This window comes from Enhydra lutris, unplaced genomic scaffold (genome assembly GCF_002288905.1).
Source record: "Enhydra lutris kenyoni isolate GAN:26980312 unplaced genomic scaffold, ASM228890v2 scaffoldscaffold86, whole genome shotgun sequence".
Classification (NCBI taxonomy): Eukaryota; Metazoa; Chordata; class Mammalia; order Carnivora; family Mustelidae; genus Enhydra; species Enhydra lutris.
In genome coordinates, this window is record NW_019154170.1 from 3224156 (window position 1) to 3235753 (window position 11598).

The 11598-nt window shown below is 60.7% G+C and overlaps 1 protein-coding gene across 1 annotated transcript; it reads left to right on the forward strand.

The window, feature by feature from the left end:
- The first annotated feature begins 401 nt into the window (after nucleotides 1-401).
- LOC111161886 (UBX domain protein 6) lies at nucleotides 402-11258 on the forward strand. The gene is made up of 10 exons (XM_022525941.1): nucleotides 402-499; nucleotides 3371-3534; nucleotides 3860-3924; nucleotides 4697-4825; nucleotides 7655-7752; nucleotides 8308-8383; nucleotides 9384-9468; nucleotides 9561-9911; nucleotides 10014-10162; nucleotides 10688-11258. Exons 1-10 carry the CDS (start codon nucleotides 417-419, stop codon nucleotides 10814-10816), a joined length of 1329 nt encoding a protein of 442 aa, XP_022381649.1. The 5' UTR covers nucleotides 402-416; the 3' UTR covers nucleotides 10817-11258.
- The last annotated feature ends 340 nt before the right edge of the window (nucleotides 11259-11598 follow it).

Genomic DNA, 11598 nt, shown 5'->3' on the forward strand with positions numbered 1-11598 from the left:
GCCCCCACACTGAACTGCGTGGGGTAGCCAGGGAAGGCTCTCGCGCAGGGAAAAGGTCAGGATCAAGCTCCGCGGGACGGTCCCACCCTCTCCGACCACCGCTTTGAGGAAAGCTGTGCAGGGAACGCGGCGTAGCTTCCAGCCGGAAGCGCGCTCGTCGCCCCTGGCAACCGAGTCCGGAAAAAGCGCCGAGATGGGACCCGGGGGTGCAGAGCGGCTGCCACGGGCCAGCGAGGCGCGGAGAGCTAGAGAGGCACCCCGGGCCGATTGTCACGTGGGCGGCCTCTTGAAGGCGGGACTTCCGGCAGCAAGGTATTTTCTTTCCGGTTGTTGCCTCTTGCCGGCCCCACCCCGACTGGGCCCTGCGCCCCCCCCCCCGCCCCCCGCGGCCCCCTGCCGCCGGGCCCGCCGCCACCATGAAGAAGTTCTTTCAGGAGATCAAAGCTGACATCAAGTTCAAGAGCGCGGGACCTGGTCAGAAGCTCACGGAGTCCGTGGGGTGCGTGACCGGCGCTGATGCTTGAAATCCGAGGGCGAGCATGGGAGGGGGAGCCCAGAGAGGGCTAGGGGCGGGGAGGGGAGTCCTAGCGTCTGGGGGTGGGGAGAGCTCTCTGGGGGCGGGGCACCGGGGGGCGACGGTGGGAGCAAGGGGAGGGGTAGCCTCTGGGGGCGGGGCGGGGGGGGGTCGAGGCCTCGGGGGGCGGGGCTGGAGGCGGGGGCTAGGGGGCGGGGTGCAGAGTTGGGGGTCACTGGAGAAACCGTAGGGGAGTATGTGGGCTGTAAAGGGGCCCCAGAAGGGCATCACCTAGGGAATCTAGGTGTTCGGAGATTGCACACAGAGCCTGAAGAAGTGAGTACAGCTGGGGTCGTAAAGAGTGGGGAGGCGTATCATCCATGGCGGTAGGGATCTGGGCCCTGGTTCTGGAGCGTGAGGGAGGATTGGGTAAGTGTGATTAAGGCCAGGGAGCCTGAGGCGGTGTTGGAAGAGGTCTCGGTGGACTGGGGGCACGGGGCCGGAGAGGCTTAGGGAGGTCTGGGAGGGAAATGGAGGCGGGTGATGGTGGAGGTGGGGAGCTGGAGGCATCTGGGGAAGAGATGGGGACCTTGTGGGCGAAGGCTGAGTCAGATGGGAGGTCCTGAGGGGGACCTGGGAGGAGAGGGGAGGAGAGGGAAGGCCAGTGGAGTGCTCATCCAGGCCACTGTGGACGTCTGGGGAGGACTCAGGGAAGAGAAGGGCCAGGGGCAAGTCTGGAGACTCAGGGGAGGGCAGAAGATGGAGGACTATGGTGGGCTGGGAAGACCAAAGCAAGTGTAGAGGGTCGGGGGCTTTGGGGACTGAGTGGGGTCTAGGAAGAGGAGTGGCTGAGATGTCAGCTCTGTGTGGTGGGGTCTGTGGGGAATAATGGAAAGGATTGTGAAGAGGGCGGCAGTGAGGGGTAGGCGGAGAGGCAGGGAGGCTGCAGGAGGGGAATCATGAAGCAGCAGGGGTGGGTGAGGTAGAGTGGGTACATGACTTCAGGGCATCTGTCGTGGGGATTGGGGGTTCCTGAGAGTGGGACGAAGGAGGCCCACTAGGGCCAAGTTCCTGAGTCAGGGAGGGAAGCCCAGTAGACTGAATCAGGTCCTGGGAGCCTGAGTGAGGAGGGCAGCTTAAGAGAGGGTTAGGGAGAGGGGGTGGACCAGACAAGAGGGTCCATTCATTTGTTCCACAAATACTGGGCAGAGGTGGGGCTGGTGCAGCAGGGACTGAGTGTGACGGGGAGGAGGCAGGGGCCGTGTGGGTGATGACTGAAGTCTCAAGACAAGAGGCCTGGGAGGACAGAAGAGGGAAGTAGCATGGCGATCCGGGCTTCTGTGACACCGTTGGGCAAGACTGGGGGCTCAGGGTGTATGACAAGGGCTGTCATGGGTTTCATGGGTAAGAGAAGGTCTCTGCTGTCTCAGGGCTCAGCTTCCAGGGGGGAGGTATGAACAGATAAACCAGCACATGTGTGGTGAGAGATCAGGTGGTACTCAGAGCTGTGAGGGAAAATAAGCTGGGTCAGGAGATGGCAAGTGATTTGGGGGGCTGTTAGGTCATCCTGGAAGCCCTCTCTGGGAAGGAGACATCTAAGCCAAGAGCCGGAGAAGTTTAGCCATGTGAAAATCAGTCTTTACACACACACACACACAAACACACACACACACACACACCCCTAAGCAGCCTCGGCTGCTCCCAGACCTTCTTTCCTCATCCCACATGCAGACAGAATATTCCTGGCAGAAAGTGTAGAAAGTGCAAAGGCCCTGTGGTAGGAGCCAGTTGGGCCTCTGGGAGCAACAGCAGGAAAGCAGAGTAGATTGGGAGGTGTGAAGGGCCTGCAGGTCGGGGAGGCTTTAGGACTGTGTTGTGCATGTGGTGGACAGGCTTGGTGCAGGAGTGACAAGCTCTGGCTTAGGTTTAAAAGGATCCCTGTGGCTGCCCCATGGAGCCTTCAAGAGGGAGAGTAAGGTGTTTTGAAAATGGTGTTTTGATAGAACTAAATGTCACATGGGGCAAGGGTGGGGTGTGTGATTCATCTTTTCTTCAACACGAGGTTGTCAGTTGTGGACAGAGGGTCAGGGATGGGCAGGAAGCAGGTCCCAGAGATGTTGGGACACAAAAATCAGGCCATCCGTGGCTCTGAGCAGGGCAGGAGGAGTGAGGCCAGGAACCCAGAGCCTTGGCTGCTTAGAAAGTTCTGGGGATGTAGTACAGATAATTCCAAGCCCTGGCACCTGGAGAGGGTCTTGAGGGAAGGAGGCGAGGCAGGTCAATTAGAGTAGGGTGTGGGGACGGGCTTCTCCGCAGGGGAAGGCCGGATCGTTTCTGTGCCCTGTGGACCTGGGAGCATGCGTCCTGGGCTAGTTTCCGCAGGTGGAGACAAGAGCAGACCCAGCCCCTGCCCTGTGACCTGACATACTGCCAGGCAAACAGTAGGTGCCTACTCATGAAGCTGCAGCGCCTGGCTTCCACAGACTGGCAGGGTTGGTCTTGCTCGGGAGGGATGGAGGAGAGGAGTGAGAGCTTTGAGTCTCCTCAGTTCCTCAGGGCAATGGTGACTTCTCACAGTTGTGTAGTGGTGGCCCGTGTGGGCAGGCTGGCAGTCCCCCTGTTGAGCTGCCAGGACCCTGAGGCCCGGGCTCATGCGGGACTCGCCCTCAGGGGCAGAGCTGGGAGCAGACCTGCCGTCTGCCTCCTGGGGCTCTTCTGTGTTAGAACCATCTAGTGGCTGCAGGTGACCCCTGGGGAAAGAGGGAGGGGTCTGTCCAATAGTGTAGAAGTGGAAGAGAGACAGAGGCTCTTCTGTCTGACCCCGTGTCACCTGACTTTTCCTCTGCCTGTCCCCAGGGAGAGGGCCCCCAAAGAAAAGCCCACCCAGCCAGCACTGCGGCAAGCCCGTCAGGGACCCACGGATGAGGCCCAGATGGCGGCCGCAGCGGCCCTGGCCCGGCTTGAACAGAAGCAGCCCAGGGCCCGGGGCCCCACGTCGCAGGAGTCCATCCGCAACCAGGGTGAGTGAGGCCTGTGCTTGGTCCGGGGTGGAAATAGTTACGGGACCAGCAACTTTGGGGGCTCTGAAGTCTCAAGTCGGAGGGGTACAGGGCAGAAAGGCCCAGGGTGCTGCAGTCTGGAAGGCTGAGGAGGGGAGAAGGGAACCGAGACAGGGTTGTCATCGGGCGATCAGGGGAACCCCAGGGGTGGGGGGAGGTGGCTCAGGCAGGGGGTCCGAGGAGAGGATGGATTAGATCTTGACCCTCTCCGGTCTTTGGGTCTTGGAGATGTGTGCCTGGGGACACACCAGGGCTTACAACCCATCTGTCTCTGTCCCATCTCCAGTGAGAAAGGAACTTCGAGCTGAAGCGACTGTCAGCGGGAGCACAGAGGCCCCAGGGAGCAACACGGTAAAGACGTCTGCACGGCAGCCAGACGCCCACGGGGCCTTCTGGAGCAGGGAGCTGGTTCTTGCCTGTGTTGGTCTAATTGGCCATTCCTCATTACGAGCCAGGGGTCCAGCCCTGGGGCTGTAAGCGTGCGGTGCTGGGGTGGGGGATACAGAGGAGAAGTCAGGGTGGCCGGAGGTCACCTCTGGCCTTGTGCACAAAGGCAGTGTGGGGATCCCCACCTGGGATGGTGGGAGCAGGTTGTGGTTGAAGGTAGGGTTGACTGGGACCTTATCACACTCAACTCCTGCCCTCAGCTGTTTTCCAGGGAGTTGGGAGGACTGTTCGGAGACTAGTGGCATCAGGGACGCCTTCCTGGGGGAGGTGGGCTTTAAAGGCGAGCTTGGCTGAAAGGGTGTTCTGAGCAGTCTGACCCTGGGGCTCTCACTGAGTTTTAGAATGGAAGAGGCCCTAGACAGTGCCTAGGGACGGAGGTCCAGAGAGCAGTCGGGACTCCTCTAGGGTGCGGTGACTCCTGACTCGGCCGCTGGCCGCCTCCCATGAGATGGGGGAACCATGAGCAGGGCCGCTGCAGAGCATTGGCCCCGCGTCCAGAGCCACCCCCCACTTTCTGTCCCCCGTCCTTCGGTTGTGTGCTGGCCCCACTAAGCCATTTTATAGAGCTGAAGGTGGGCTCTGCAGGGCTGCAGTGCGGGGCCGGACTGTCCCAGCGTCAACCCACAGAGGGGGCGGCTTGGTGGCTCTGGGCTCAGCCACATGCACCCCCACCCAGGTGCCCGAGGCCAAAGAGGAGGGCTCAGCCCATCTGGCGGTGCCCGGCGTGTGCTTCACGTGCCCGCTCACCGGGGCCACGCTCAGGAAGGACCAGCGGGATGCCCACATCAAAGAGGCCATTCTCTCGGTGAGTGGTAGCGCCAGGTCCCGCCCCAGGGAGCTGGGTGGCTCGGGTCTGCATGGATGGTGTGTGTGTTGTCTCTCTGGAGAGGCAGTGTGTGCGTGGGGTACGAAATGTCCAGTGCCCCAGGGCGGGTGAAGAGAAGCCGCCTCTCGCCTTTCCTTCCTGTAGGCGACCGCTCTAAGTGGTTTCGGGCCCTTTCCAGAGAGAGGTTCCAGGTAGGCGCAGCTGTCGAACCCCACACCCACTTCCCCCAGGTTGAGTTTGCTGTCCCTGCCATGACAAACTCTGACGAAGCCGGTGGCTTCAGACGGCACGTGTCCCCTCCTGGTTCTAGAAGCTAGGAGTGTGGAACAGGTCCCACTGGGCTCGAGTCAAGGTGGCAGCGGCCCCGAGTTCTTTTTGGACGCTCCAGGGGGAATGCGGCCCGGCCCTGTCCGGCCTCCAGGCTGTCCATGGCGGCTCCCTCCGTCCTCATAGCCAGCGCGCCAGGCCCGGGTCGTGCTCGGGCTGCCTCTCTCCTCTCTTCCCCTTGAAGGGACCTCGACATTACGCTGCACCCACCGGATAATCCAGGCTAATCTCCCTATTTTAAGGCCCGCTAATGAGCAGCCCTCATTATCTGCCTCCTTGCTGTCCCCCTCCCGTGTCACCGAACATGCCCGCAAGACTGAGGGGTGAGGACGGGGGCATCTGCCGCGCCTTACCCCCAGTTCACGGGCATTAATGTTTTTCTGCATTTGTCCTGTCACCCCTTTCTAGTTTTTTCTGAACCATTTGAGGGACAGTTCTGCACTGTTAGCAACTTGACATAAGTTCCGTAGCTGTTTAGAAAGCTCCTTGCTGAGGACATATGGCCGGTGTGTCCTGTCCTAGTGGGAACAGTGACGTGACGCAGAGCCATGGTCAGTCCCGGGGCGGGAGGGAGCGCTGCGTGGACGCGTGCGTGGGGTGCGGACAGCAGCCGCTGCTGAACCTCCAAGGGGCTGTCACCACTCACGCTCTGCCAGCGGCCCTCCCAGATCACGGTGACCACACCGTCCCTGTGGGGGTTGCAGATGCTCTCTCTGTCTTCCCCCGGATGGACAAGTGAAAATATCTCGGGTTAGTTTTAATGTGCATTTCCTTCACTTTGGTTCAGGTTGGCCGTGTTTTCAGAAGAGAATGTGTCTCTTTCTCGTCTTTCTGTTGGATGGTTGGATCTTTTATTTATTTATTTATTTATTTATTTATTTATTTATTTGTTTGTTTGTTTGTTTGTTTGTTTGTTTGTTTGTTTGTTAGGCCCCATGCCTGGGGGACCTGGGGAGCCTGGGGGGCTCAGCGGGTGAAGCATCTGCCTTCGGCTCAGGTTGTGATCCCAGGGTTGTGGGATCAAGCCCCGCATCAGGCTCCCCACTCAGTGGAGAGTCTGCAGCTCCTTCTTCCCATGTGTGCATGTGCGCTCTCTCATTTTTGCTCTCTGTTAAATAGATAAATCTTAAAAAAAAAAAAAAAAAAAAAGTGGGCTCCATGCCCAGTGCAGAGGCCGGTGCGGGTGACCCCACAACTCTGAGATCACGACCTGAGCTGAGACCAAGAAGAGTTGGATGCTTGGCCACCTGAGCCCCCAGGTGCCCCTGGGCTTTTTCTGAAGTTGATTTGTGGGCACTTCTTACATATTAGGGAAATTGGTGTTTTGCCCGTAACATGAATCATGCATGTTTTCCCCTAGTTTTTTACTTTTAGATTGTGCTTGTGGTAGTTTTGCTACGTGGAGGTTTTTGATTTGTGTAATTAAATGTGTTGGTCCTATGGCTTCTGGGTTTTGTGGCACACTTAGAAAGGCCTTCCCCGCTTGGGAATTAAAATGATTCTTTTTTTTTTTTTTTTAAGATTTTATTTATTTATTTGACAGACAGAGATCACAAGTAGGCAGAAAGGCAGGCAGAGAGAGAGGGGGAAGCAGGCTCCCCGTCAAGCAGAGAGCCCGATGCGGGGCTCGATCCCAGGACCCTGGCATCATGACCTGAGCAGAAGGCAGAGGCTTTAACCCACTGAGCCACCCAGGCACCCCTTAAAATGATTCTTGCATGGTTTGTTTAGTGCTTTTCTGTTTTGCTTTTTGTTACTTAATGTTTAAAACTTTGATCCATTAAAAAACACTTGAATCTGACTAGAAGCTCTCATCCTGTCCAGCATGAGGCATGAAGCCAGCGCTCTTTTCCCTGATAGCTACCAGCTTCTCCTGACCCCCCAAACCCCTGTGATGGAACACACCTGCTCTTTGGTCACAGCTGTGAAATCTGCCTCAATCACAAAGCAGATTCCTGTATGGGTTTGGCTCCTCTCTGGACATTCTGCTCCTTTGTCCCTTGTGTACCCTCGGGCCCTGCACCTGGAAACCCCCGAGAGCAGTATTTGGAGCAGTAGCTCATCCCTGGGGGGTGTCTGGGAGGTCACGCAGGCCTGGCCTGGCCTCGTCCTGAGAGCATGCTCCCTCTCATCTGGAGACAGGTTTTTCTGCCGATCGATGTCTCTGTCCCCTCTGTGCCACCCTGACAACTAAATTGGGAAACCGGGTAGCAGAGGTCTGTCCAATGGACCCCCGGAAGCGGCATCATCTGACCTTTGACGCACCCTCTTCCCTAGAGGTCAGGCAGGACAAGGTCCAGGCCGGAGTACAGCGGAGCTCTCTCCTTCTCTTCCTTTGCTGAAAACACACAGTTGAGTTTGTTTCAGTGAAACGCTCCTGGCCTCCCAGGGGACTTTTGTCACCCGATGTCACCTGAGTAGTGAGACCGGGCTGCTGGGGGCAGGGAAGGGTGCCTGATGCACTTCCCGTCCTCCTCCCAGCACTTCTCCACGGACCCCGTGGCTGCCTCCATCATGAAGATCCACACGTTCAACAAAGACCGGGACCGGGTTAAGCTGGGTGTGGACACCATTGCCAAGTGAGCGGGCAGCTGCCCTCCCATCAGGGTGTCGCCCCCATCCTAGACCGCAGCCTCCTGGAGGAGCCTGGAAGGGGCACGGGAGTACAGCCAGGCCCCACCCTGCACTCCCTGCCCAAGCCCCTTTCCAGAGGCCTCAGTTTATCTGTCTGTAAAACGGAGGGGTTTACCAAGTGAGGGGGTCCCAACCCTGGCTTTCCTTTGGAATTATCAGAGGAGTGAAGGGTCCCCCCTAACTCCCCTCATCTGTTCGAACAGGCCTGGGGGAGGAAGGATGCCAGGAAGTCCCTGTAGCTCGTGAGCCCCTGGGGCCCTGGGGGCTTCTGTGGTCCCTTATTCTGGCTCTGTCTGCCGCACCCCACTGCTGTGTGTGTGGGTGTCCTTGGGGAAACAGGACCAAGGGGGAGGCCCGGGAACGGTCCTGGGTGGGCTGTGTCGGGGGCAGCAGTGGGGGCTGTCAACCCCAGGGGGTGGGCTTCACGGGGGGCCCTCCGGGGTGCGTCTTAGCACGAGGCCAGGTAGGACTGTCAGCTCCGGCTCCCCCTTCTCCCTCAGGTACCTGGACAACATCTGCCTGCACCCCGAGGAGGAGAAATACAGGAAGATCAAGCTGCAGAACCGAGTGTTCCAGGTGAGGCTGCCCACGGCGGGGTGTGGCCGGGCCGCGTGCATGCATGCACACACCACGCACATGCACGCACACACCACGTACACACCCGCACGCACACACATACATGCACACACCACACACACCAGCACGCACACACCACGTGCACGCACGCGCACACACGCACACCACACACACATACATGCACACACCACGCACGCCCACATGCACGCACGCACGCGCACACACCACGCACACGCCCGCACACATCACACGCACACACACATACATGCACACACCATGCACACGCCCGCACACGCATGCACACACCACGTACACACACATAACATGCACACACACGCCCACACACACACACACACACACACGCACGCACACGCACATGGAGCGCGTGGGGGGTGTAGGGGAGGCTGCCGGAACTAGGGGCTGGAGGGCTGGGGCAGGGGTGGTGGGGCAGGGTGGGCAGCAGGGGGCAGCTAGGGACCCAGGGCTTCAGGAACACGGGTCGTGCATCACGGGTCTATGTTGTCTGTTCTCCCCACCACCCTGGCGGGTTTCAACTGTCATTTGAATGTGTTGGGATGCCGTGGGCACTGGTGAGATTTCTCCCATAAACGCAGACTTGGGGTTTCTGTGGAGAAATCGCGGGGTCCCACCGCCGTGGCCGTTAGCTGTGCCGCTGGCAGGGTGCCTGCTGCTGACTTCTGGTGGCCGTGGCCGCCCCCGGCCCCCTTCCTGCCCCCACATCCCACGCAGCCGGTCTCCCCCACCTCTGGGGTCCTCTTGCTTGTCCCTTGGCCCTTCAGCCTCCTCTGCGAGCTGCTGGTGGCGGCCCTGCAGCCCGTGTTGCGGCGAGTGTGCTCGTGCCCCACTCTGGGGACGGCTTCGGGGGTTCGCCCGGTTGGCCGTCGCTCCAAGACCTGGGAGCTGGGCAGGGTGGTCAGTGAGGCTAGTGGCCTCCCAGAGGCCCTGGGACCTTGTGTGACCTTTGGCTGCACTCCCTCAGGAGCGCATTAACTGCCTGGAAGGGACCCATGAGTTTTTTGAGGCCATTGGCTTCCAGAAGGCACTGCTTCCAGTTCCTGATCAGGGTAAGGGAGGTGGAGCGGGGTCTTGGCCGTGCGTGGAGAAGGGGTGGGGGGCTCACCCTGCGGCGGCAGAGTGACCTCTGTGTGCACCCCAGAGGGCCCCGAGGAGTTCTACGTGCTGAGTGAGGGCGTCCTGGCCCAGCCCCAGAGCCTGCAGAGGCACAAGGAGCAGCTTCTGGTCGCTGAGCCCGTGCGGGCCACCCTGGCCCGCCAGCGCCGGCTCTTCCGGCCCTCGCCCATGGCCTCCCAGTTCGAGCTGCCCCGGGACTTCTACAACCTCACGGCGGAGGAGATCAAGCGGGAGCAGAGGCTCAGGTCCGAGGCAGTGGAGCGGCTGAGTGTGCTGCGGACCAAGGCCATGCGGGAGCGGGAGGAGCAGCGCGAGCTGCGCAAGTACACCTACACTCTGCTGCGCGTGCGCCTCCCCGACGGCTGCCTGCTGCAGGGTGTGCGCCCGTGGGCCGCGGCGGCGGGAGCGGGGTGGGCCCGGGGGTGCTCCCCGGAGGTGCTCCTGCTGACCGCGGGGCCCCACTGTCCCGCCCACCCAGGGACCTTCTACGCCCGGGAGCGTGTGGCTGCGCTGTACGCGTTCGTGCGGGAGGCCTTGCGGAACGATTGGCTGCCTTTTGACCTGCTGGCCTCCGGCGGGCAGAGGTTGTCAGAGGACGAGAGCCTGGCCTTCAATGAGTGCGGGCTGGTGGGTGATGGGCTCCCTGCGTGGGGGGGGGGTGGCGGCCCAGGGTGCGTCTCTGGGTTTTCCTGCCCACACAAACCCCCACGGGGTGGGGGGCCACTTTCAGCAGTGGGTGGTGTGGGGCCCAGGAGTCTGGGCCCCTGGGTTCAAGTCCCACCTTCCTGTGGACGTGTGGTGTGCCCCCAAGTGATGTCTCTCTGCCTCAGTTTCCCACCTAGAGAGTGGGAACAGGGCAGGCATGTTAGAGTTCTCTGAGAAGGAGAACCAATGCAGATGGATCCCAGATGAGGGCCTTCCTGGGGAGGAAGTGGGGGGGCGGCGGCTGTCAGACCCTCCCATGGGAAGACTGGAGGGACTTTCTGAGTTCCTGAGGTTGGTGAGTCCATGGGAATGGGCTGGTTGTGTGTGGTCCCCGGAGTGGAGCCGCCCAGGGCGAGCGTGGCCCTGGCCCCAGCACCAGGAAATGAGTGCAGAGACTCCCAGGACAGAGACGCCGGAGTGCGGCTGAGGCTTCTCACCCCACCGCAGGTGCCCTCGGCCCTCCTGACCTTCTCGTGGGATGCAGCCGTGCTCGAGGACATCAAGGCCGCGGGGGCCGATCCGGACTCATCTATTCTGAAACCTGAGCTCCTGGCGGCCATCGAGAAACTCTCGTAAAATAAAAGCAGGGTTGGTTTCAGCCCGCGTGGGTGTCTCATGCTCTCCTGCTTCCTCCACCACTAGCCCCCCACGCAGTCTCCCCCCTCCCAGGGTCCCCCACTCCCCCGGAAGTGCCTGCCCTGGCCCAGAGAGCACTGCAGGCACAGGGAGGAGCGCTGGCGGGCTGTGACACGTGCCTGGGACTACCACCGGAGAGGGCTCTCGGGAGGCAGCCGCTGTACCTTTCGCAGAGCCCCTGGGCAGGAGAGTAGCCCTGCAGCACGGGCCCCGTCTCCATGTGCTGTGGCCCAGGTGGCCGCGGCTGGCCCTGATGCTGAGCCACGGGGTTGCTGGGACAGCAGTTGCTGGGGACAGCGGCAGAGATGCAGGGCCTGTCAGGACACGGTTCTGTGGTTACTGAATTGCAAACCCGAATAAATGACATCAGACTTGTCCCCCGGTGCTGAATTGAAGCAGTGGCTGCTGGGCTGCCGGCACAGGAGCCCCGAGTGGACCCCGGGGGAGGTGGGCCAGGGTGGGCACCTGCTGACAGCAGACCTCCCAGGGAGCTCTCGTCTTATTGTTGGGGCGGGGGGGCAGAACAAGGTCCCCACGGGAAGCCCGTCCTCAGCCCGTCCCTATGGTGGTTACTTTATAGGATTAAAGTGGCTATGCCTGTGGTTGGGGACACCCATAGTGTCCTGGGTAGGCAGGTGGGCCCAGTGTCACCACAGGGGTCCTCACCTCTAGAAGGAGGTAGGAGGCTGCGGGGTGGCCCCCGAGTCCACATGGGCACCTCT